The 22,584-nt window shown below is 35.7% G+C and overlaps 1 protein-coding gene across 3 annotated transcripts in view; it reads right to left on the reverse strand.

Annotated features, from left to right (window-relative positions):
• Positions 1 to 22,584, reverse strand: part of CCSER1 (coiled-coil serine rich protein 1) — a 1,267,039-nt gene that overhangs the window by 1,087,531 nt on the left and 156,924 nt on the right. For all 3 annotated transcript variants that reach the window (XM_028507411.2, XM_036026429.1, XM_036026432.1), the window contains exon 3: positions 20,487 to 20,671. In XM_028507411.2, coding sequence (XP_028363212.1) covers positions 20,487 to 20,671 — 185 coding nt within the window. The remainder of the gene's footprint in view (positions 1 to 20,486; positions 20,672 to 22,584) is intronic.

The following is a 22,584-nucleotide window of genomic DNA, read 5'->3' on the forward strand; positions in this document are numbered from 1 at the left end:
TTCTTTATTAAACTTCCTATAAATAACCTATTCCTCAAGTGCACTTTGTACCAGTTTTAAGTTATATTGCATTAACTACTCTATAAAACCTTTTGTAATGCTCAAGAGTATATCTCTTTCTTGTTTGTGCCGCTACTCTACTCTGCTAATAGTGACATAAAAGCACACATAAGATCATTATACATAAATTTATGTACTTCTCTGTCTGCCTTTGCTACACCTGACAGCCCTAGTAGCCTAGACCCTATTGACATTTTTACTGAGTCTCTAGGGTTTAACAAAATCTAGTACTTAACCATAAATTAATAAATGTGAATTAAATAAGTAAATGAAAGAATATATGAATGAATTTAAAATCAAAATTTATTTATTTGTCTTATTTACTAGAAAAGAATTACTCAACCCCTAAGTGCAGTCCTGACCACTGTGGCTCAGTTGGTTGGGTGATGTTCCACAGAGTGAAAGGCCACCCATTTGATTCCTGGTCAGGGCACATGCATGGGTTCGATCCCAGTGGGCATGTACAAGAGTCAACCAACCGAAGTTTCTCTCTCACACAGATGTACACCTCCCTCCCTTTCTCTTTCCCTTCCCCTCTCTAAAAACACATGGATAAATATTTAAATAAAAAAAGATATAGTATATTTTATTATATAAAAAAGAGAGTTTAACAGTAAATCTTTCATGGACAACTGGTTTCCTTTGGAACTATTGGGGATGGGCAGATACCATGAAATTTATGATACTAATGTAGGGAATAGAAGTGTTAAAATATTGCCAGTACCTAGAGCTAGAAGCTCAGCCAGACACTACCCATAGCACTTGCTACAAGGAAGCTTCACTCAGCCTCCCAGTATCGCCTATCGCCCATGTTTAGCCTACTCAAGACTGGACATTTATTAGTTGATTCTTTAAAGGGATTCAGGAGCACTTTGAGTGAGCCCCCTCAAATCAAATCTGAAATAATGTAAGCATCCAAATAAATAATGATGATAGTGAATTACAATCCACTGAATAAAACAGGAACTCATTATTTACTTCTGATAAATTATACATGCATATATGCATGCATACATTATGTATGGATTTATACTTACCTAAATAGAGAAAAATAGAAAAGACTTCCTTATAGTAAAATACTAATTAAAAAATATGAAAGGGATAATATCATTATAAAATCACTATTGTGCAAATATCATAGGAAATAACTAATTTGGGGGAATCTTCAGTGGATAATAAAACTTCTCAGTAAAAGATGATAAATACGATATTTACATAGCTTCCAATTATCTCTTCAGAGATTAGTTATTAATTAACAAGGGAAAAATAATATTAGTGGCAGAGCCTAATAAACACCATCTTCACTAAGTGATCAAAAGTAACCATCTTAATGAGACAAATTTATATCATGCACTTACTAATGTGATTCACTAAAAACACAATATTACACATGTAGTTTTCCTTCTGAAAACTGCACATACTGAATCTAATCATGAAATACCAGGCAAACAGGAGTTGAAGAGCATTTAACAAAATAACTGGCATGAGTGATAATGCCATGTGAGGTAAAGAATGATGAGGATCCATTCTAGATAAAGAAAGACTAATGTAAACATAACATATGATTCTGGATTGGAGCCTGGGTTGGAAAAAAACTGAAACAACTAGTAAGAAATAAATAGGAACATGCATAAAGAACACATGGACAAAACCAAAGTGGGGGTTGGATCGAGGGTGGGACACAGGGATGGCTGGGGTTAGGGGGAATTGTGGTGGGGATGGAAACAACTGAACAACAATAAAAAATGTAAAAAAATAAAATAAAATAAGAATAAAACAAGAAAATAAATAAATAGGGATTTATATTAAATACGGTATTTTGTCAAAGTCAAATTTCCTGATTTTGATACACTGTGATATATGAGAATATCTTTGTTCTTAGGAAATTCATTGTAAAATATTTAGGAGTAAATGGTCATTATGTACACAACTTGCTTCCACAGACTTGAAGATGATATAAATAATGTATGTGTGTATGCATCCTGGTGAAAAAAGAGAGAAGGATTTTGTAATAAAAATTAACAATTGATTGATCTATGTAGGGGATACATGAGAGTTTCTCAATACAATTCTTCTAACTTTGTTGTAAATATAAAATCATTATAAAATAAAAATAAAATGTATTTAGTAAATTTAAAGTGACATGTTGTAACCAAAGTGATGCTGGTGCTGTGTAGTCTCAAAGTAAACTTGGTTACCATTTTTTTTTTTAAGTAAAGGATTCACATGAGGGCCCAGCAGTGAGAAGCAACACCTAGTTTACTTGTTCTTTTGAATCTGAAACTATTAATACCCACCTGAATTGTGTTGAATTGTGTATATTTCATTATATTTTTGAGAAAGGAGGTGAAGCCAAGAAGGCATAGAGAAAACAGGAGAGAAGAAAGGGAAAACAGAGAGGAGGACAGCTCATTCTCCTTATTGGAGTTCTACTTCGAACAAGTTCTTTTTTGTGAATTATCTAAACAAAAATATAATGTAATCTTACAAAGTAAAATAAAACATGTATTTGAACACAAAGCCTAGCCCATTTTCTGACTAAATGTAGATAGTCCACAATATTTGAAGGGTTTTGTTTCATTTTGTTTTGTCCCTCCACCATTTTTTAAGTTCCCATCCCTCCTCTCCCCTTCTCTTTGGCAACCAACCATGTGTTCTCTACATAGATGTGTCTGTTTCTCTTTTGTTTTGTTCATTGTATTTTTTAGACTCCACATATAAGTGAAATACTGTATGATACGTACAGTATTTGTCTTTCTCCATCTGACTTACTTACCTTGGCATAATGGCCTATATGTCCTCTCCACAATCTTCTTCACTGAAGTGATTATTAGAACTCATTCTACTTAAAATTTTTTGCCATCTTACTAATAATTAATAGCTAAATATATCCCCTCATATCTATTTTTCAGATTGTTAGTGGACTGCTTACTCAGTGGACATTACTCAGACCTGTAATAGTCAGATTCCAGAACCAAGACTTTCTTTTCTGTTCTAGTTAGGTGTCCTTGCTAGTAAGGAACCTTTCATTTTAGAGTGTAAGAATTCTACTATCTGCACAGGAAATTTAGATTTTTTTTTCTTAAAGCAAGACTTTATCATTTTAATACTGTATAGCTCAGCTGCCACGAGTAAACAGACCTCCTCTTGCTGTTACCATGCTACCCCATGCCGTTCAAACAACATCTAACCTGTATTGGACACATTGCTAGCACTGGATTTGAATGAGAATTCACTTTGTTTGGCCATGAAGTCCATTTAATAGAAATATCTTTTGATGTTCTCTTTAATTTGGGCTCCTTGAAGCAATTCTGTAATTTTATTATGCAATCCTGTTTTGGTGAAAAAGAGCTATTCTTTAATGAAGCTTTTGTCTACTGCTTAGTAAAATAGGCTTGTTTATTAAACCAGAATAGTTTGCTACTTTATGGTTAAAGAAACTCTTATCTTTAAACAAATATAGGACTTAGCAAACTCATAGTGTCAAAATTGGGAAGTCACTTTGTTTTATGTTTTTTAAGAACAAAAAAACAATATTTATAAAATTCTTTTGTATGGGTCAATTGTTCTGATTATTTTAAAATGATCTAATGGTATACTTACAAGAAATAGTTATAGAACCATAAACAACAGAAGATTTTAACATCATTTATGTTCAACTGCACTGCACTAAGAAAATAGAAAACAAAACTATACACTGAACAACCTTGGAAATCTTTGACCTTCTTTAGGTAACAGACCTTACAGGCTACATAATGGTAAGTTCCCTTTAAGAAATCATATTTCATAAAACTTAGTCATGTCCCAACTCCCTTTTGTTATGTAGAACTTTCTGGAGAGATGAGTCCTATTGGGAAAAAGCATGCATTAATAGTTCCTTTCTCTTTTCCTAAATATCACCCCAGCATCTCTGCTTCAGTTCTTTCTTCTCAGCTATAGCAACTTCCGATCCACTTGTGAGACAAATTAAATCTTTAGGATTAGTGTACCCTGGCACTCACTTGGCTCAGTGAGAGTTTCTATACACTACTATTACTACTATTAATTAAAAATAAAAGAATCGCTGTAATTCACAAACCATAAGATCACAAAAGATCAACCAAGTGGTTGATCTTTTCTTTGAAAATCACTACTTGTATTAATGTATCCACATATCTTTGGAACATAAATCTAATGAAAGCAACAGCATGCTGAGATTATTTTCTCATCCCAATCAATACCTATTTAAGATACCTATTTAATCAATTTACATTTAAGGTAATTATTGACAGGTATTTATTTATAGCCATTTTTCCTTTTGTAAGTGTGTTTTCCCTCACCCTCTCTCCCTCTCTCTCTCTCTCTTTCTTCATCTTCTTAAAGTAATCCCTTTAGCATCACTCCCAATGCTTGTTTGGTACAAATGTACTATTTTAGCTTTTTCTTTCTTTCCTTTTTGGTTCTGGAAGCTCCTTATTTTATCTGCACTGCTCAGATTATACCCTAAGAATCCCAAATCTCTTGAATACCAATTCAAGAGAACCTATGCACCCCAATGTTCATAGAAGCACAATTTACAATAGCCACGTTTTGGAAGCACCATAAGTGCCCATCAGTAAATGAGTGGATCAAAAAACTATGGTATAGTTATCCAATGGAATTCACAACAGCATGGATGGAACTGGAGAGCATTATGCTAAGTGAAATAAGCCAGGCAGTGAAAGACAAATACCATATGATCTCACCTATAAGTGGAACCTAATCAACAAAACAAACAATCATGCAAAATATAATCAGAGACATTGAAATAAAGAACAAACTGTCAGTAACCAGAGGGGTGGGGGAGGAGGGTTATGGGGAAAGAAGGTTAAGAGTAATCAAAGAGCATGTATAAAGGATCCATGGACAAAGCCAAAGGGGGGATGGATTGAGGGTGTGAGGTGAGGGTGGATGGGACAAGGATAAGTGGAACAGGAAAATGAAGGCAACCGTACTTAAACAACAATAAAAATGCAAAATAAAATAAAATAATAAAGAAATTAACCAGAAAAAATAAATGAGAGCTTTGCTGGGTAGAATAGTTTTGGTTGTAGGTCTTTGCTTTTCATTACTTGGAAAATCTCATGCCATTCTCTTCTGGCTTAAAGTGTTTCTATTGAGAAATCAGCTGATAGCTTTATCTGAGCTCCCTTTTGCATTACTAGCTGTTTCTCCCTTTCTGCCTTAGATTCTCATTTTGTCTTTAATTTTGCCATTTTAATTATTATGTGTCTTGTAGTAGTCCTATTAGAGTTCATCCTGATTGGGACCCTCTGTGTTTCCTGAACTTGCATGATTGTTTCCCTTACCAAGTTAGGGAAATATTCTGTCATTATTTTTTCAAACAGGTTACTATCTATTGCTTCTTTTCTTGTCTTTATGGTATCCCTGATGTAAATGATGTTACCTTTCATGTCCTGAAGCTCCCTTAAACTATCTTCATTGTTTTTAAGTCTTTTGTTTTGTTTTGTTGCTCTTACTTGGTGTTTTTTCTCCTTTGTCTTCCAACTCACTGACTCAATGTTCTGCTGCATCTAGCTAGGTTTTAATTCCTTCTAATGTAGTTTTCATTTCATCAGATATTGTATTCTTCCTTTCCTCCTGGTTCTTATTCAAAATTTCTCTGTCCATTTTTACACTGATATAGTTCCCATTAAGTTCCTTGTAGCTACCATAAAGTTCCTTGTAGTTCTCACTGACTTCCTTGAGCATCCTTATAACAATTACTTTGAACAGTGTATCTGGTAGATTGCCTTCCTCATTTATGTTTAGCACTCTGAGGATGCCTTCTGTCCTATCAGTTGAAGGTTGTTTCATCTCCCCATTTTAGGTTACTCTTTTTGTTTGTTTCTGCTTCTTAGATTGCTCTTCTTTGACTCCCTGTCTTTATGGTATGACTTTCTATGGTAGGAGTCCTGTGGGACTCAGTGGTGTGGTGTGCTTAATCTCCTAAGCTGTGTGCTGTAAGGATGCCCTTTATGCAGTTTATGTGGGATCTCCTGTTGTAATTGAGTTTTGGTTGTTGTTGGCTCATTTGTTAGTGGGTTCTCCACTTTAGCTGACTGACTTAAAAGTCACACCCCAACTTACTGCATGCTATTTTACAGGTGCTGCCAGAACAAAACAAAAACAAAACAACCCAGCAAATGACATCCAATTCTGCAAAAATAACCCCCAATCATGACCATAATATCAACAAGTGAGCAAAGATTAATAAAGGTAGAAAGAGAACAATATTTTTTAAAAAGAAAAAAGAAAAGAATTAATTTTTAAAAGATTATGAAATTTGTAAAGGAGAGAAAAATGATTTTGAGAGAGTAGAGGGAGGAGAAATAATAAGTGTAAGGATTAGAAACTAGGCTAAGAAAGGGATAAAATAAAATTTAAAGTGAAAATAGGAAGTGTCAGGAGGAAGGTAAAAGGAAGTAGGAAAAGGGAATAGGAAAATATGAGATCTGAAATAAAAAATAGTGAACATTTAGGAATACAATTGAAGAAATACAACCACTACCACAATATCAATGACAAACAAGCAAAGATTAATAAAGGTGGAAAGGAATAAGGATAATACGAAAAAGGGAAAAAAGAACTTGAGATGACTAATGGAAAGAAAAATTGTTTTGAGACGATGGAGGGAGGAGAAATAGTAAGAGTGAGGAATAAAGACAAGGTGTAGAATGGGAAAAAATTAAATAAAATTTAAAACAAAATAAAGACAGGGAAGGAAGTACACAAAATGGGGTAAGAGTTAAAATATGAGATTTAAAATAAAACTAAAATTAAAAAATAGTGAAATAATAGGAACAAAATTGAAGACAGAGGAAAAATTAAAAAGGTATACAGAAAAAAAATTAAAATGAATAATGAAAAGAACAAGGCAGAACTTATACTAGTGGAGTCTATTGTTTGCCTATTGTCTTCTCTGATAATGTCACACAATGTCCCAGTCTAGTTTTAGGGACTGTTTGAGGCTTTAAGTGACCCCCAGTCTGTGGCTGTCTCCCTCAGGCTTGGCTGGTCCATGCTGTTCTGCCCTGCTAGCTTTTTACCAGAGCAAAGCTCAGGGTTGGTTCATCTAACATCTGACAGTACCTCACGCACCACCTCTACCTGCCTATGGGGGGGGGGGGGCTTCTGGTGTGATTCAGAGGGTGGAATCCTGTGTTCTCCCCTGTGAGGTGCTGTTCAGTCTTCAGAGAAGATGGTCATGTGTTCCTGCACCCCTGCCCCATGTGTCAAACTAGTCTGTCCCAGATTATTTCCAGTAAGTATCATTTCTGATAAATTAGCTGTCTGTTTCAAGTTAGTGGGCAAATCTCTGTAAATGAGTCAGCTGTTTCCTGGTTGGGGCTGGTGTCCCACACTCTCTGTTCTCTGCACAGCTCCCCACTCACCAGCTCTGCTGTGTGAAGCTCCTCAATCCTCTCATCATGCAGCTTTCTAGTCTTCTTGCCCAGTTGCATTCTGTGGGTAGGAACTGCACTTTCAACCTGGTTTCTTTGCTGGCTGGGCAGCTGTGCATGAGTGCAGGGTCTCTGCTCAACCATTCTTCTGTTCCTGTGTTAAAAGTCCCTATGTAGCAGCCACACTGTAATACCAAGTCAATGCCTGGTTCTCTGCATACTACACCTCCTCAGAAAGCAAAAAGTCTCTTTGATCAGGGCTGGCAGCAGCCTGCCGGTGCTTCCAGCAGTTTAAGGAGTTAGAACTTTTCCCCAGAACTCTCCTGGTTGGTGCTGCAGCAATGGACATGCTGCTTGCTATGTGAGTGCAGCCTGAGATTCCCAGACTCCATATATCCTCCCAAGTCTCTGCTGATTAGGGTCAGGGGATCCCTGTGTGGGACTGCCCCATCCTTGCCTCTGGGAGGGGAGGGAGGTACTGAGCTGCATTTTGGTCTGGTTTCTCCTCTGCTGCAGGCACCTCGCACACATCAGCCAAAAATCTGTGCTGGTCACAGGAGCAAGTGGGTTCAGCTTCCACTGACTTGGACACCATCTTCCTACCCTCAGAATTCCTATTTTTAATTTTTTTCCATTTTGATCATGTTTGTGTATTAGAATTAGTTTGCTTTTGATATTTAAGCACTACACTATTTTAGACAAATATCACAAAGACAAAGTAAAAATGCATATTCTTACATTAAAATTTAAAAGCACTAAAAGCATTTGAGAACAAAAAGAAGTATAAACAGTATGAAAATATCATGAAGTTTTTATTAATTTAATACATTTTATTAAATTATTACTTTTGTATTTTTAGTAACTAAAGGTATTTTATAGATTCCCTTCCCTTCTGAAATTGTATTTAATACTCCCTCCCCTTGCCCACACACACACCACACACCACAAGTTCCACCTGGACCTGAGGTAGCCTGAGGCACAATCCACAGGAAGCCCTGAAAGAGACACAACAGAAATAGCAGGTGCAGAGACTGCACAGGAGGACAGAGGCTACACAGGAGGACAGAGGTGGGCTATGTGTGCTTCTCTGAGTTGCCAAGTTTTCTGGAAGGTCAGATACATACTGTTTGCACAATGCCCAAACTTTTGCTATTGTCTGTCTTTTGCTTGACTTAAGCTACTGTCAATTTGAAAAAACAAAAACAAAACATGTAGTGGTGACGGCAGTGAAGGTATAATTTATTATTTACTCTGATTCTTATGGGGAGGGCTTATTTCAAGTGATATAATTGCTGCTTCTTCAATGTGACTTTAGAAACAGAGGGGGGATTTAGAATTATCAGTATATCTTAAAAGGAGGCTGAAAAATGTGTACTAAAGCAGAAATAAGATAGCAATGCAAATGGAGGAGAAACAAAGGGATAAAAGCTGCTCACCATTATGGCAAAAGACGACTCACTGCCAGTGTCTCCACATCTACTCTGAACTTACAGTCCTCAGTTTCAGCTACCCTCCTCATGCAAATAGATCTTTCACACACCCTCATTCTATTTCCAAAAATCTAATATGGATAGATTATGGTCTTCAATGCCTATGGATTTTGTCATTTTTTGATACAATAGAATTCTAGTCTTTTCATTTAGAATCTGCATATTACTTTACCCACATGTGACACTTTCTAACTGGTCAGGTTAAAAAAAAAAGGCAAGAGGATCATGGACCAAACACCGAGTAATAGCTGTGTTTGAAGTGTAAGCATGAAGAAGAAGTCTGCCAAGGAATCTGGAGGGAGAAAAGAAAAAGAAGAACCACAAGAGGGTTAGCTCCACAAAAAGGAGAATCAATAGGCATACAAATAAACTAGTGAGCAGTGTTAGAAGCTGCAGAGAGGTCAACAAAGGTCAAGAGTGACAAAAAGAATCTGAAAATTGGTGAAGTCACTGACACCTTTACAGTAGTTCTCAACTGGGGGTGATTTTACCTGCCAGGGCATATTTGGCAATATTTGGAGGTATTTTTAATTGTCACAACTCAGAGCTTCTACTGGCATTTCATGGGTAGGGGCCAGAAATGCTATTAAATATCCTATAAAATGTATGAGACACTCCCTCCCCCAGAAAAAGAACTATCCTGGATAAAACAGCAATACTGTCAATTTAGAGACACATCCTGTAGGCACAGGAGCTAAAATACAGGACACGGGGGGCTTTGTGAGCAGTTAGAAAATAAAGATGGCAAGATAAGGCTATTCTTTCAGAACTTTTTGCCTTGCAGGTAAAAAGAGGGACAGGACAGAGAACTTGAGGAGCAGGCAGGACACAGAAAAAAATGGTCCTCATTTGTTTTCCTCAGTGACAGAAAACTTGGTAGTGTGGTAAACTGACCATAGTGAAGAGATGGAGAATAACACTGGGGATAAAGCAGATGAAACTCTGTTTTAAAGAAATGGAGGGACTGAAATCCAGAAGACCAGTAGAAAAAGATGCTCTGACGAATGCAAGGACATTTACCCCTAAGATCAGAAGAAATGAAGGTCTAATTGGTAAAAAAATATTAATGTTTTTGGAGTGTCAAGAACAAGATAGATAGCTTGAAGAGAGTGTTTGATATTTACATTTAGTGCCTGCATTAAGCAGCTGGTCTGTGATCATGTTCCCTGTTGTGGGGAAATGGAGTATGCTTCCTGGAGAATGAAAAGACAGGCAACCGAGTGTAATCTCGTTGCACACATACCAGTGACAGGCCTCCTAGCAAACAAACAAACTGGCAAAGTAAATATTTTTCACTAGTAGGGGAGTTTATATATGGAAGGCTTTTAATAGAATGTGTCTAATTATCTAGGGCTGCTTATAAAAACAACCTGGAATGTAGAGATTTATGGGCTATCGTTCCTTGAAAAATGTCCATGTATGCTACATAACTATCTGAGTATAAAACAGAGATGTTTCATGTGGTCAAAAGGTAAAAACATCCAGTTATAAAATAAATAATTTCTCTGTAACTAATGTACAACGTGATGACTACAGGTGAAAAAATAAACCAGGGATGCTATGTACTGAGGTGGCTCCTTCTGTGTAAATGAGGTGGTTGTACACGTCCAAGAATCAAACTCTCACCCAACGATCTTGGCCAGGGCCCATCAGATGCTGGAAGAAGGGCCTGGGTTGCGGGGACGGTGCTCCAGATCTCTCTCTACCTCACCCGTGCCTCTTGACACATGATAAAAGCTCTGATTCATGTGAGTCTCTGTTAACAAAAAATGATTTGTGTTTCTCACTGACACAAACACTAATTATTGGATAGTGTTGAAAACAACAAGCTGATATTTTTAAAGGAATAACAAATGTATAGAATAAAAAGCTAAGAGAAGGAACTAAAAAATATCAGTAATTAGGCTGTTTCAGGTTGGATGTAACAAGCTAAGCACAATAGAAGATAAAAACAAAGGAGGCACTTCCTAGCAAACATTTAACACCAGAGTGAAATGATCACTGAATTAAATTGTACAGGTGATAAAATGACAGCTACTGTAATTTAGAAAGGATTAACTTAAAAACATCACTGCATTGGAAAACTGTGAATATTTATGCATGATTCATTTCTAAGTCACATTTTTTTATCCTGACATTGCAAATATGATGGTTTGTGATAATAGTTATAAATCTTTCACTTTTAAAATTATTTCCAAAACTATTAATATGCTAAAATGTTTATATTTTCTATAAACTATAATGATTAATATTAAATTCTACTACAATATTTCTTGACCTTGGAAGTAAAAAATATTATTTAACTCACAAAAATTAATTTATTATGTTGTATTTAAATTTCAGAATAATAATTTTGCTTTATTGTCTAACCTGAATAATGTAAAAACACTAAAATCCAATGATTATTCCCTCAAAAAAAGCAGTTATTTTACTCAAGGTCAACAGATTGTACAGTTGCTCAAATGGTTAGAGATTTTTCATGACTCCTGAATCAATATATATTTTCTCTCCTGCTATGAGAGCTGTGCAAGCCCACAGGGCAACCTAAGAAGGTATGAAACACTTGTCATCTCACAGAAAAGTGAGATAACTTGATGCAGTTAAAATTAAAATTGCCATTTTTGCATTCTAACTCCAAGATAAGAGGTAAGCAACTTAATTGTCCAATGTATTCATTTTAGAGGAATATGAACTGTCTACCAGGCATGCTCAATGTAGTACAGTTGGAAAAAAATCTTTAATTTCCTTCTACAACTGTCCTTTTTTTTTAAGGTTTTATTTATTTATTTATTTTTAGAGAGAGGGGAAGGGAGGGAGAAAGAGAGGGAGAGAAACATCAATGTGTGGTTGCCTCTCATGTGGGCCCCACTGGGGCCTGGCCTGCAATCCAGGCATGTGCCCTGACTGGGAATTGAACCGGCAACCCTTTAGAACGCAGCCTGCACTCAATCCACTGAGCTACACCAACCAGGGCACAACTGTTCTTCTTAATTATTTTCTTGATAAATAATAAATAAAATATGTACTTATTGAAACTTTCAATATATATATTTAATACTGCTATTGTTACAACATGATTGTTTATTGTTATGGTCTCAATGCCTGTCCCCCCAAAATTAGAGGTTGAAATTCTAATCCCCAAAGATGATGGTATTAGGAGGTAGGATGTTTGGAAGGTGCTTAGGTCATGAGGGTAGAGACTTCATGGATGGAATTAGTGCCTATAAAAGAGACTCCAGAGAGATTGCTAGCCTCACCTACCATGTAAGATACAAAGAGAAGGTGCTGGTGATGAAGCAGTAATAGCATGTGGATATTGGAATTCCAGCCCCCAGAACTGTAAGAAATAAATTTCTGTTATTTATAAGCTACCTGTTCTGTGATATTTTGTTATATTTGCCTAAAGAGCTAAGATGCATAGTAAGTTTTAAGAATGTAATCACAGAGGAAAATATTAGGTGTTCTGCACATTCTCATGGGAACTGTATGAAGAGGTAGATAATAATTGTGACATTGCAACTTTATTTACTCAAACTAATCTTAAGGTCATTTAAGATAAAGTGAGTTAGCTCCATAAATAAGGTATTCATAATTTTGTGTTTATAAACATACTAACTATGACAGTGCTAAATAAAAATGATACCCCAAACTAAAAAGAAAAAAAAATAAATGGTATATTTTATCTAATTCTGCTTCTGTAAAAGTAATTCTGAATCTTCAAGTTTATAAGAAATGAAGTGAGTTGGACTAGATAAAATATGAACAGGAGTTTTAAAATATCACTTAGAAATACCTGACCAAGAACTTGTATTTTTAATGGGTTTTCCAATAAATATCACAAATAATTGGCTATTTCTTAGCTTCTGTGTATGGAAAGTCCTATTGTACTGTTATGATCCTATAAACCATGCCATAGAATTGATTATTCTAAAATAAAGTATGTTTCTACTGGAATAATGTCATAATTGGCATGGCCTTCATGATCAAGGACTTAGCATCAAAAATCTAAGTTTTATCAAAAAATACCTCACAAAAACATCTGTACATTTATATAACAAAATATCAAAACGTGCATAAGCACACCACACACAACAGAAATGGCTGAATATGGTCACAAAATAGAGGGGAAAGTGAAGGCTCTGAAAAGTGAAATAAAGGAAAATGTACAGGGAACCAACAGTAATAGGAAGGAAACTGGGACTCAAATCAATGGTTTGGAGCAGAAGAAAGAAACAAACATTCAACCAGGACAGAATGAAGAAATATGAATTCAAAAAAATGAGGAGAGGCTTAGGAACCTCAGGGACAACTTTAAACATCCCAACATCCAAATCATAGGGGAGCCAGAAGGAGAAGAGGAAGAACAAGAAATCAAAAACTTATTTTAAAAAATAATGAAGGAGAACTTCCCCGGTCTGGCAAAGGAAATAGACTTCCAAGAAGTCCAGGAAGCCCAGAGAGCCCCAAAGAATTTGGACCCAAGGAAGCACACACCAAGGCACATCATAATTACATTACCCAAGATTAAAGATAAGGAGAGAATCTTTTTTGTAAGATTTTATTTATTTATTTTTAGAGAGGGGAGGGAGATAGAGAAAGAGAGAGAAACATCAATGTGCGGTTGCTGGGGTTCATGGCCTGCAACCCAGGCATGTACCCTGGCAATCGAACCTGCAACACTTTGGTTCGCAGCCCATGCTCAATCCACTGAATTATGCCAGCCAGGACAGGAGAGAATCTTAAAAGCAGCAAGGGAAAAGGAGACAGTTACCTACAAAAGAATTCCCATAAGACTGTCAGCTGATTTCACAAAAGAAATCTTATAGGCAAGAAGGGGCTAGAAAGAAATATTCAAAGTCATGAAAGGCCAAGTCATGAAAGGTAATCTACATCCAAGATTACTCTATCCAGCTAAGCTATCATTTAGACTGGAAAGGCAGATAAAGTGCTTCCCAGGTAAGGTCAAGTTAAAGGAGTTCATCATCACCAAGACCTTATTAGATGAAATGTTAAAGGGACTTATCTAAGAAAAAGAAGAAGATCAAAACTATGAACAGTAAAATGACAGCGAACTCACAACTATCAACAACTGAACCTAAAAAATCAAAAATAAAAACAAACTAAGCAAACAACTAGAACAAGAACAGAATCACAGAAATGGAGATTACATGGAGAGTTATCAGTGGGGAGGAGGAGTGGGGAGTGGGGGAAAGGTACAGGGAGTAAGAAGCATAATTGGTAGGTACAAAATAGACAGGGGGAAGTTAAAAATAGTATAGGAAATAGAGAAGCCAAAAAACTTATATGTATGACCCATGGACATGAACTAAAGTGGGGAAATAATGGTGGGAGGAGATGTACAGGGTGAAGGGGAATAAAGGGGAGGAAAAAATGGGACAACGTTAATAGCAAAATCAATAAAATACATTTTAAAAATGTGCATAAGTACACCACACACAATAATTGCACTAAAAGCATACATCATAACCTAATCAGCAATTTTACCTTTAATTCACCCAGATTTTTTGTGTTACCAGGCACTACAGTAAATGCTATAAGAAATGTTAATACCTCCAAAATTTCTTCCAATTAAAAGATTAAATATAACAGGTAAAAGGAGACACATATGAGTAAGTTATGGTTGGCATATACATGATATAACTGAGAAGGACATTGATAGGAAAAAGTATCATTAGTAACTGGAATCAATAAAGGCATTAAGGATTAGTAGGGCTATTACTCTAAAATTAAATACAACACATGTAGTTTCATGTTGAATGAGTGATACTTGTGATTTTCCTTCTCAAAGTACATAAGGATAGAGGAGAATGGTTTGTGTGGTTCTATTTCATTAAAAATATTGAGGACTTTTTCTCATTACATGTCCTTGTATAGCAAGTGATGATATTTGCTTTAATTCCATTAACAATGAGAAACCAAAAGCGAGATTATTATTTCAACACTTAAAAAGACATTAACAATTTTATATATTTGAAAGTCTCATCTAGGATTTCAGGATTAAAAGCAGAACTTTCTTCAATCAGATTCTCTAATCATCATCCCTTTGTTCTTAATTTTGAGCATGTACAACGTTTATGCCACAGAATGTAAGTGTGAAGGTGCATACTCACAACAGGGCCAGTAGAGCTCTATTACCTGGTAGATGGTAGAGGCGGGGTGTTTTGAAACTGATTCTTTGAAACAATGCTGCACGGGGCTTGGCAGGGTAGGGAGTAGAGGGATTGAGCCAAAAGGAAAACTCATGGACTCATAAAACAATGTAGTGATTGCAGTGGGAGGGAGCAAACGGGGACTAAATGGTAATGGGAAAAAATACAGTAATTTCCTTTAAAAAAGAAAGAAATTTAATGCTATACTTTCTTGTTCACTGTCTCAATGCTTCTGAGTCCCTGGTTATTAGCAGCTGGGCCTCAGTGGTAGCAATTAGCAAAGGACATAAGAATTATCACATACATTCAAGTGTCAAATGAGAATGTGGGTCGACTCCATATAAATTAGAGATACAGAAGTTCATATGCCCTTTTTAAATCCTTTTAACATTTGTTATCAAAGGTCACAATCCAAATCAAGCCCTACCCATTCTGAATTTTAGCATGGTTACTATGGTTAAATCTGTTGTATTGACAAGCTCACATTAATGTCTCCCAGTATGGGTCTCTAAATTCCTCAAGGGCCGTCTCTTTCATCTTTGCATCTTCAGAGTAGGTTCTCAATTCATATTTATTAAAAGAAACTGTGGATGTATTGATGAATGGGTAAGTGAATAAAGGATAACTTACTAAAGGAGAAAATAGTCGTCCCCAGAAAAAAAGTGAATGCATAGCAAAGTGCTTGGCTATTTAACAAAGGGCTTAATTAGTCTTAGATTACTTAACTATTATTGGTAATATCTAAATTATGGATTTTGACATACTGAATAATTAAAATATGACATGAGATGTTAATAAGCTGCAAGTTACAACTTTTGCTTAGATATAAATCTGGTCTATTCTTTTAATGAAAAAGTCCTATAGCTTATGCTTTCACTATGCAATTCAGTTTCTACACAAAGGCAACAGGATGCCACGCTGCAAATAAGAGAAATCACAGTGTGTCATTGGAAACCCAGTCATAAATGAACTCTGACAGAATCACTTAGCACAAATAGTTCAGGGTAACTGTGTGGATGCATTTGCTGAATCATTTAAAAATAATACAACTTTACAAATCAGCTTTTTAATGTAATAAAAAAATACTTCAAAATATTGTAGGGATTCCCAGAAATTGATTAAGTACTTTTTAGATATGGACATCTCAAGGCCTCTAAATTAAGGAGAGAGTATATGCCAAAAACTTAAACTTGGGGTTATGAATGAATCCTACAATTCTACAGATGTCTTCAACTATTTCAACCAGTGATGTGTGTAGTGTGCACACAAAGTCAGGGACCATTAACTATCTGTGGGCAAAAGGGAGAGAGAACACAATGAGGAAATCTCAGCTAATTAAAAGAACTGAGACACAACAAATTATTTGAGAATATGATAGTTATCCATGCTGACCAGACTCATCTGGATCTATGCCTTCTAGACACAATAAACTGTACATTCTGTGCCTTTTTGGTGGATTTGAGCCACGGGATCAGATCTGGTCAATGCGTTGGGAGAGGAAGTAAAGTGAGTCCCTCAGGGGTCAGGGCATTTATTACTGGGATGAGGGCCTCCAGAGTGCCATGGTGAAAGGCAATATTTGAAATGGTAGATGCTTCAACAGCCTGGATACAGAATGAGAGATTGAACAGAACTCCCAGCACCTTCCACAGTGAACATGTAGTCTGAGTGAGAAATAAATCCATATTATAAAGTCACTAAGACTTGAAGGTTATTTGCTATCACATAGTGTAGCTTATCCTTACTCACATATTCGGGCACTTTCCTCCCTGTGATGCCAGGTCCTCTGTATTGTTCATTACATATGATTGTATCCTCACATTAATAATATTTTTAGAGTAGGATGATCTTGTAAATATTTGGAGTTAGTCTTCACTATATAAAGCTGTTGGAGAAACTATGACAAAGCCTTACATTTATTCATTGATATACCATAGTCTGGAAAGAAAGTTCCTAGAAACAAAGAGCCTATTTCTCAAAATGTTTTTGTTTTCTTTTTTTTTTTTTTTTTGGTGGTTGTTCATATTTGGACCCTCCTAAGAAAAGTATCAAGAAAGTTACTCGTTAAAGAAAAATTAAGAAAAGTCTTTATTTAAAGCAGTTTGAACATATAAAGTAAATGTGAATACCTGTAAAATTGTTCCAGATATATTTTGGTTTCTTCTCATAAATTTAAGCAAAGGCCAATTTCTTCTGAGCTATTATCTGAAGTTCAGGGAATGCATATATCCTACCATGTCCTTTTCAGACTGAAATATCCCAAAGTATCAAAAACACTAGAATTGTGATCTATCTAAGCTATTAGGGCATATTTTTAGTCATTCAGGAACCCTCAGCATCTTAATAAATAGAGTCATAATCTATTCGTAGAATTTAATCCCCATGAACTATATTAAGTGCCCTGGTACTTTCTAAATATGACTATCCTCTTTTGTGACAAAGTTCACTTTTAAGATAAGATTTTCTTATCTCTCAATAAAGACATTAATATCATTCATCAGTGTATCAAGAAATTTGACCAAATTTTAAGTCCAGAATAAGTACTAAACTTTTTTTTCTTTTTTGTATCCCTTACCGGAGGGTCTCAGTCAACACTTAGAGCAAGCACAGGTACCCCTAAATGTGTTAACTTCATTACACACAACAATGCAAGAAAAATAAAAAACTAATTTAAATCTATTACATCTTCCCAACGCATGTAGGTTTCAAATTAGACAGCTAGAGTCCAAATATAAATCTTATCTCTGCCATTCACTATCTATGTTTTTGGGCAAGTACTAATCTTCTTAGTGCTTTATTTTCCCATTTTGCAAACTGTGATCAATAACAGTAACACTTGGTTCATAGATTTGTGAGAACTGAATGTGATAATACATGAGAAGCATTACAAATAGTCTCTTGGTCCAAATTAGCCAAATTAGCCTTAGAAATACATGCTATTATTATTACTATTGATCTAAAAGAAAGGACTAAATGAACTGTGTGCCTTTTCTTTCTTTGTCTAATGATTATATTTATAAGTTTATATTTTTTTAGTTTTTAAAGATTTTTAATTGTTATTCTATTATAGTTGTCCCAATTTTCCCCCCTTTGCCCTCCTCTGCCAAGTTGAATTATTTTGGAAAAGGGATATAAAAAATGTGTGTCACTTTTCACACAAAAAGCTATAATTTCCTAAATATATGTCACTTGTTTCTCATACAGCTTAAATTTCCTAAAGAAAACTAGCATATCTTCTTTAGATTGCTGAGTTAAAGAACATACTTTATGCATTTTAACTAACTATTAAACTGTAAATTATTTAAAGGATGAGATATTAGTTGCAAAATCCAAAGGAAAACCGTAAAGTCATAATTTTTATAGGTTTCATGTAAAAATTAAAGTGTTACAGCATTTATTCAACAAGTATTACTGTAATTTCAGTAAAAACGTACAATATCTTAATAGAGTTTCTGTTGCAACCTTCATAGTAACAATCTTCAACCAGTGTGCCGCAAGAATTTTTAAAATACATGATACTTGACTGTTTAGTCAGGGACACTGACCTCTTTTCCCTTAGATTGTCAAATAAAAAATGACAACAGCCAATACAAAGATGTCCACAGTGGATAAATCCAAATTATGTCTATTTTTGTCACATCAGCACAAAATATAATATATTTCTCAGTATGCCACAGAATTCTAGTTTGTGTGTGCCAGAAGAAAACTGCTGAAAACTGCTGCTTTGTTGCTTTCCCTCACCACTGCAATGGTGTAGTGCTGCCATCTAGTGAAACATCTACACCATTGCAGGGACATTTTTGAAAATCAATAAAAAGTCTCCAACTAAAGAATAAAATTACATTTTGTGCTCTTACATTTTAAATTTTGAAACTGTGTCTCAGAGGAAAAGTAATATTTTGGTATTACAAGGGAAATTATTTAAATGTAGTATAAAATGAGATATAAAGAATACATAAAAGGCCCAACTTTGGGCAAGTATAATAGTGCACAATTATCAATAGAAATACCACTCTGTGAAAGAACAATAAAAATTTTGTAAAGAGAAATATTTCATAATAACTCATTAGCCACAATGTTTAGTGTTGCATCAATGTAAATCTTTCTGAATGTGTTCTTAAGCTTAGACAAAAGATAGCAATTGCCCCCGTAACATTTTCAAAGCACAAAAGAACCAAAAAAAAGATGAAAACAATATAATATCTTTCTATATACACCCATATAGATACACACAATTAAGAAACAAGGAAGCCATTATTATTTGTTGTTTTATAGTTCTGATTTGCTCAAGGTTAAAATCTGGCCAAGTCTGACCCAATGGGTAGAACTTCTAATTTCAAGTACAATGGTTTTGCTATCACTCAGTAGTGCCTCAGTAACATTAGGCTTCTTCACAACACGAGTGTCTGAACTAGATAAGCTGCTTTCATATGAAACAATGATCTAAAATACAAAGAGATATCATAAATTATGTAGTTTTGTACACTTTTCACATATAAGCATAAACAGGCAGGAAGGTAGGTAGGTAGGTGATTTGAAAGAAATACTTAAATTAGGGACCAAAGACACTGATGAAAAAGAGTACATTTGTGAGAAAGTGATTGAAGTGAACTCCGAAAGGCAAGCCCATCCCAGTATTTGAGACCTGAAGCCTCCTAGAGCCCCTGGGTTGCAGTCCACTGGTCATCTCTTCCCATCTCAAGTAATGAGAAAGCTTCATGCACATGCCTCTAAGACGCCCCATCGTCAAGTTCAAGCCAGGACCTGTGCCTCATACACACCCCGCCTCCACCCTCATCAGCAGGCTTCCACATTTTGGAGGAAGAATTTGGAACTTCTGATACCTAGAATGTGTGAAAGCTTTGTATTTTGCCTTGATCCTCAGGCTCCTCACTTTGTGTAGTGGGGCAACCGTAAAAGGACAGTTGGAAGTCTACTAAAGTGTCTACTGGTGGTACTGGCGTGAGTGTGGTTTACAAAAGGACATATTTTATAACCTCTATAGAGTGAAGAGATGGTGTGCCATGATGGTGTTAGAGGGTACCCTCACAACTGGCATTTTTCTTAGCTTGTGCATCCCAGGGTTATGTTGTAGAATGGAGAATACTGAACTTTCCATGGAAGCAAAGACAACAGGAATTAAGGGTAGCTATCACGATTTACTCCTGTCATAAGGGTCTTAAGTGAAAACTTAGCATCTCTGACTTGTGATGTCAAATATGGAAATCAATTTTCCCTTCAAATATAAGGAGTCTATTCTTCAGTCTGTTTTCATGTTGCACACAGGAATGTTCCAGATATAGACAGAATTATTTTATCATGTGCTGGCATATATATTTACTCACCATGCTGTTCATTTTTGAAGACGATGAACCTGCTCTTTGCTTTCTTAGACTATTAACTTCTTCTGCATTTCCATCTTTTGTTTTCAAAATCATTCTGCTACTCCCTGCAGTTCCTTCTGATGAGGACCGCAGTCGTCTCTCTATAAATCTTCCTTCACGATATGGACTGAGGCTACTGGCAAGAACTATTAAAAAAAACAAATAAAAATTAATGTAAATGTTTAAATGTGTTTTTTATAAATGTTCCACTGAAAGCATATGGGAAACCCTTAATGTCATTCAAAAATTCTCTATCACTATAATTTTTTAATCATAGTGCTAGTTTAGTTTACTTAATCATGTAATCACTTCAGAGCCCAAAATTTTTGGAATCATCCAAGGTTTCTCTGTACCTCACAGAAATCACCAAAGCAAAATTCTGTACTTATTATCCTCAAACTGTATATAGAATCTGATCACTTTCTAAAATTACATTTATTGGGGTGACATTGGTTAATACAATTACATTGGTTTCAAGTGTACAATTCTGACACATCATCTGTATATAGCATTCTGTGCCCATCACCCAAAGTCAAATCTTCTTCTGTCATCATGTATTTGATCCCCTTTACCCCTTTAGTATCCACCACCTCCTCCCCTCTCTTTTCTGTGTCTCTGAGTTTTTGTTTGTTCGTGAGTTGCTTTCAGTATTATATCCCATATATGAGTTAAATCATATGGGTTTTGACTTTTTCTAACTTAATTCACTTAGCATGATAGTTTGAAAATCCATACGTGTTGTCACAAAAGGCAGTATTTTCTCTTTTCTTATGCATGAGTAGAAATCTACTGTATACATGGTCCACACCTTTTTTATCCAATCATAATCACTTTTTAAAAAATAATTTTTATTGTTGTTCAAATACAGTTGTCTCCATTTTCCCACTACCATTTTCCCCAGCCCCACACCTCTACCTCCCACCCTCCATCCCTTCCCTCCTTTGGCTTTGTCCAGGGGTCCTTTATACATGTTCCTTGATGACCTTTCCCTTTCTTTTCCCCACTATCCCTCTCCTCCCTCCCCTCTGGTTACTGTCAGTTTGTTCCTTATTTCCAAGTCTCTGGTTATATTTTACCAGCTTGTTTGTTGTGTTGATTAGGTTCCACTTACAGGTAAGATGATATGGTATTTGTCTTTCACCTCCTAGCATAATGCTCTCACTTAGCATAATGCTCTCCAATTCCGTCCATGCTGTTGCGAAGGGTAAGAGCTTTTTCTTTCTTTCTGCTGCATAGTATTCTATTGTGTAAATGTACCATTGGTTTTTGATCCACTTATATACTGATGGGCACGTGGTTGCTTCCAGCATTTGGCTATTGTGAATTGTGCTGCTATGAACATTGGGGTGCATAGGTTCTTTTCAATTAGCATTTCAGGGTTTTTAGGGTATAACCCAGCAGAATTGCCAGGTCAAAAGGCAGTTCCAGTTTTAGTTTTCTGAGGAAATTTCATACTGTTTTCTATGGTGGCTGCACCAGTCTGCATTCCCACCAACAGTGCACTAGGGCTCCCTTTTCTCCACAACCTCATCAGCACTTATTGTTTATTGATTTATTTATGATGGCCATTCTGACCAGTGTGAGGTGGTATGTCATTGAAGTCTGAATCTGCATCTTTCTGTTGACTAGTGATACTGAGCATCCTTTCACATGTTTCTGCGCCTTTGTATCTCTTCATCGGAGAAGTGTCTGTTCAAATCCTTTGCCTATTTTCTATTTAGATTATTCATCTTCCTGGAGTTGAGTTGTGTGAGTTCTTTACATATTTTTTTGAGATCAAACCCTTATCCAGGGTATCACTAGCAAATATATTTTCCCATAGAGTTGGTTCCATTTTCATTTTGCTGATGTTTTCTTTAGCTGTGCAGAAGCTTTTTATTTTGATCAAGTCCCATTTGTTTATTCTTCCCTTATGTCCCTTGCTCTAGGGGACATACAGATGAAAATATTGCTGCATGGAATATCTGAGATTTTCCTGCCTATGCTCTCCTCTAGGATTTTTATAGCATCCTGACTTATATTTAAATCTTTTATGCATCTTGAGTATATTTTTGTGTAT

The sequence above is a fragment of the Phyllostomus discolor genome, chromosome 1 (genome assembly GCF_004126475.2).
Source record: "Phyllostomus discolor isolate MPI-MPIP mPhyDis1 chromosome 1, mPhyDis1.pri.v3, whole genome shotgun sequence".
NCBI lineage: Eukaryota > Metazoa > Chordata > Mammalia > Chiroptera > Phyllostomidae > Phyllostomus > Phyllostomus discolor.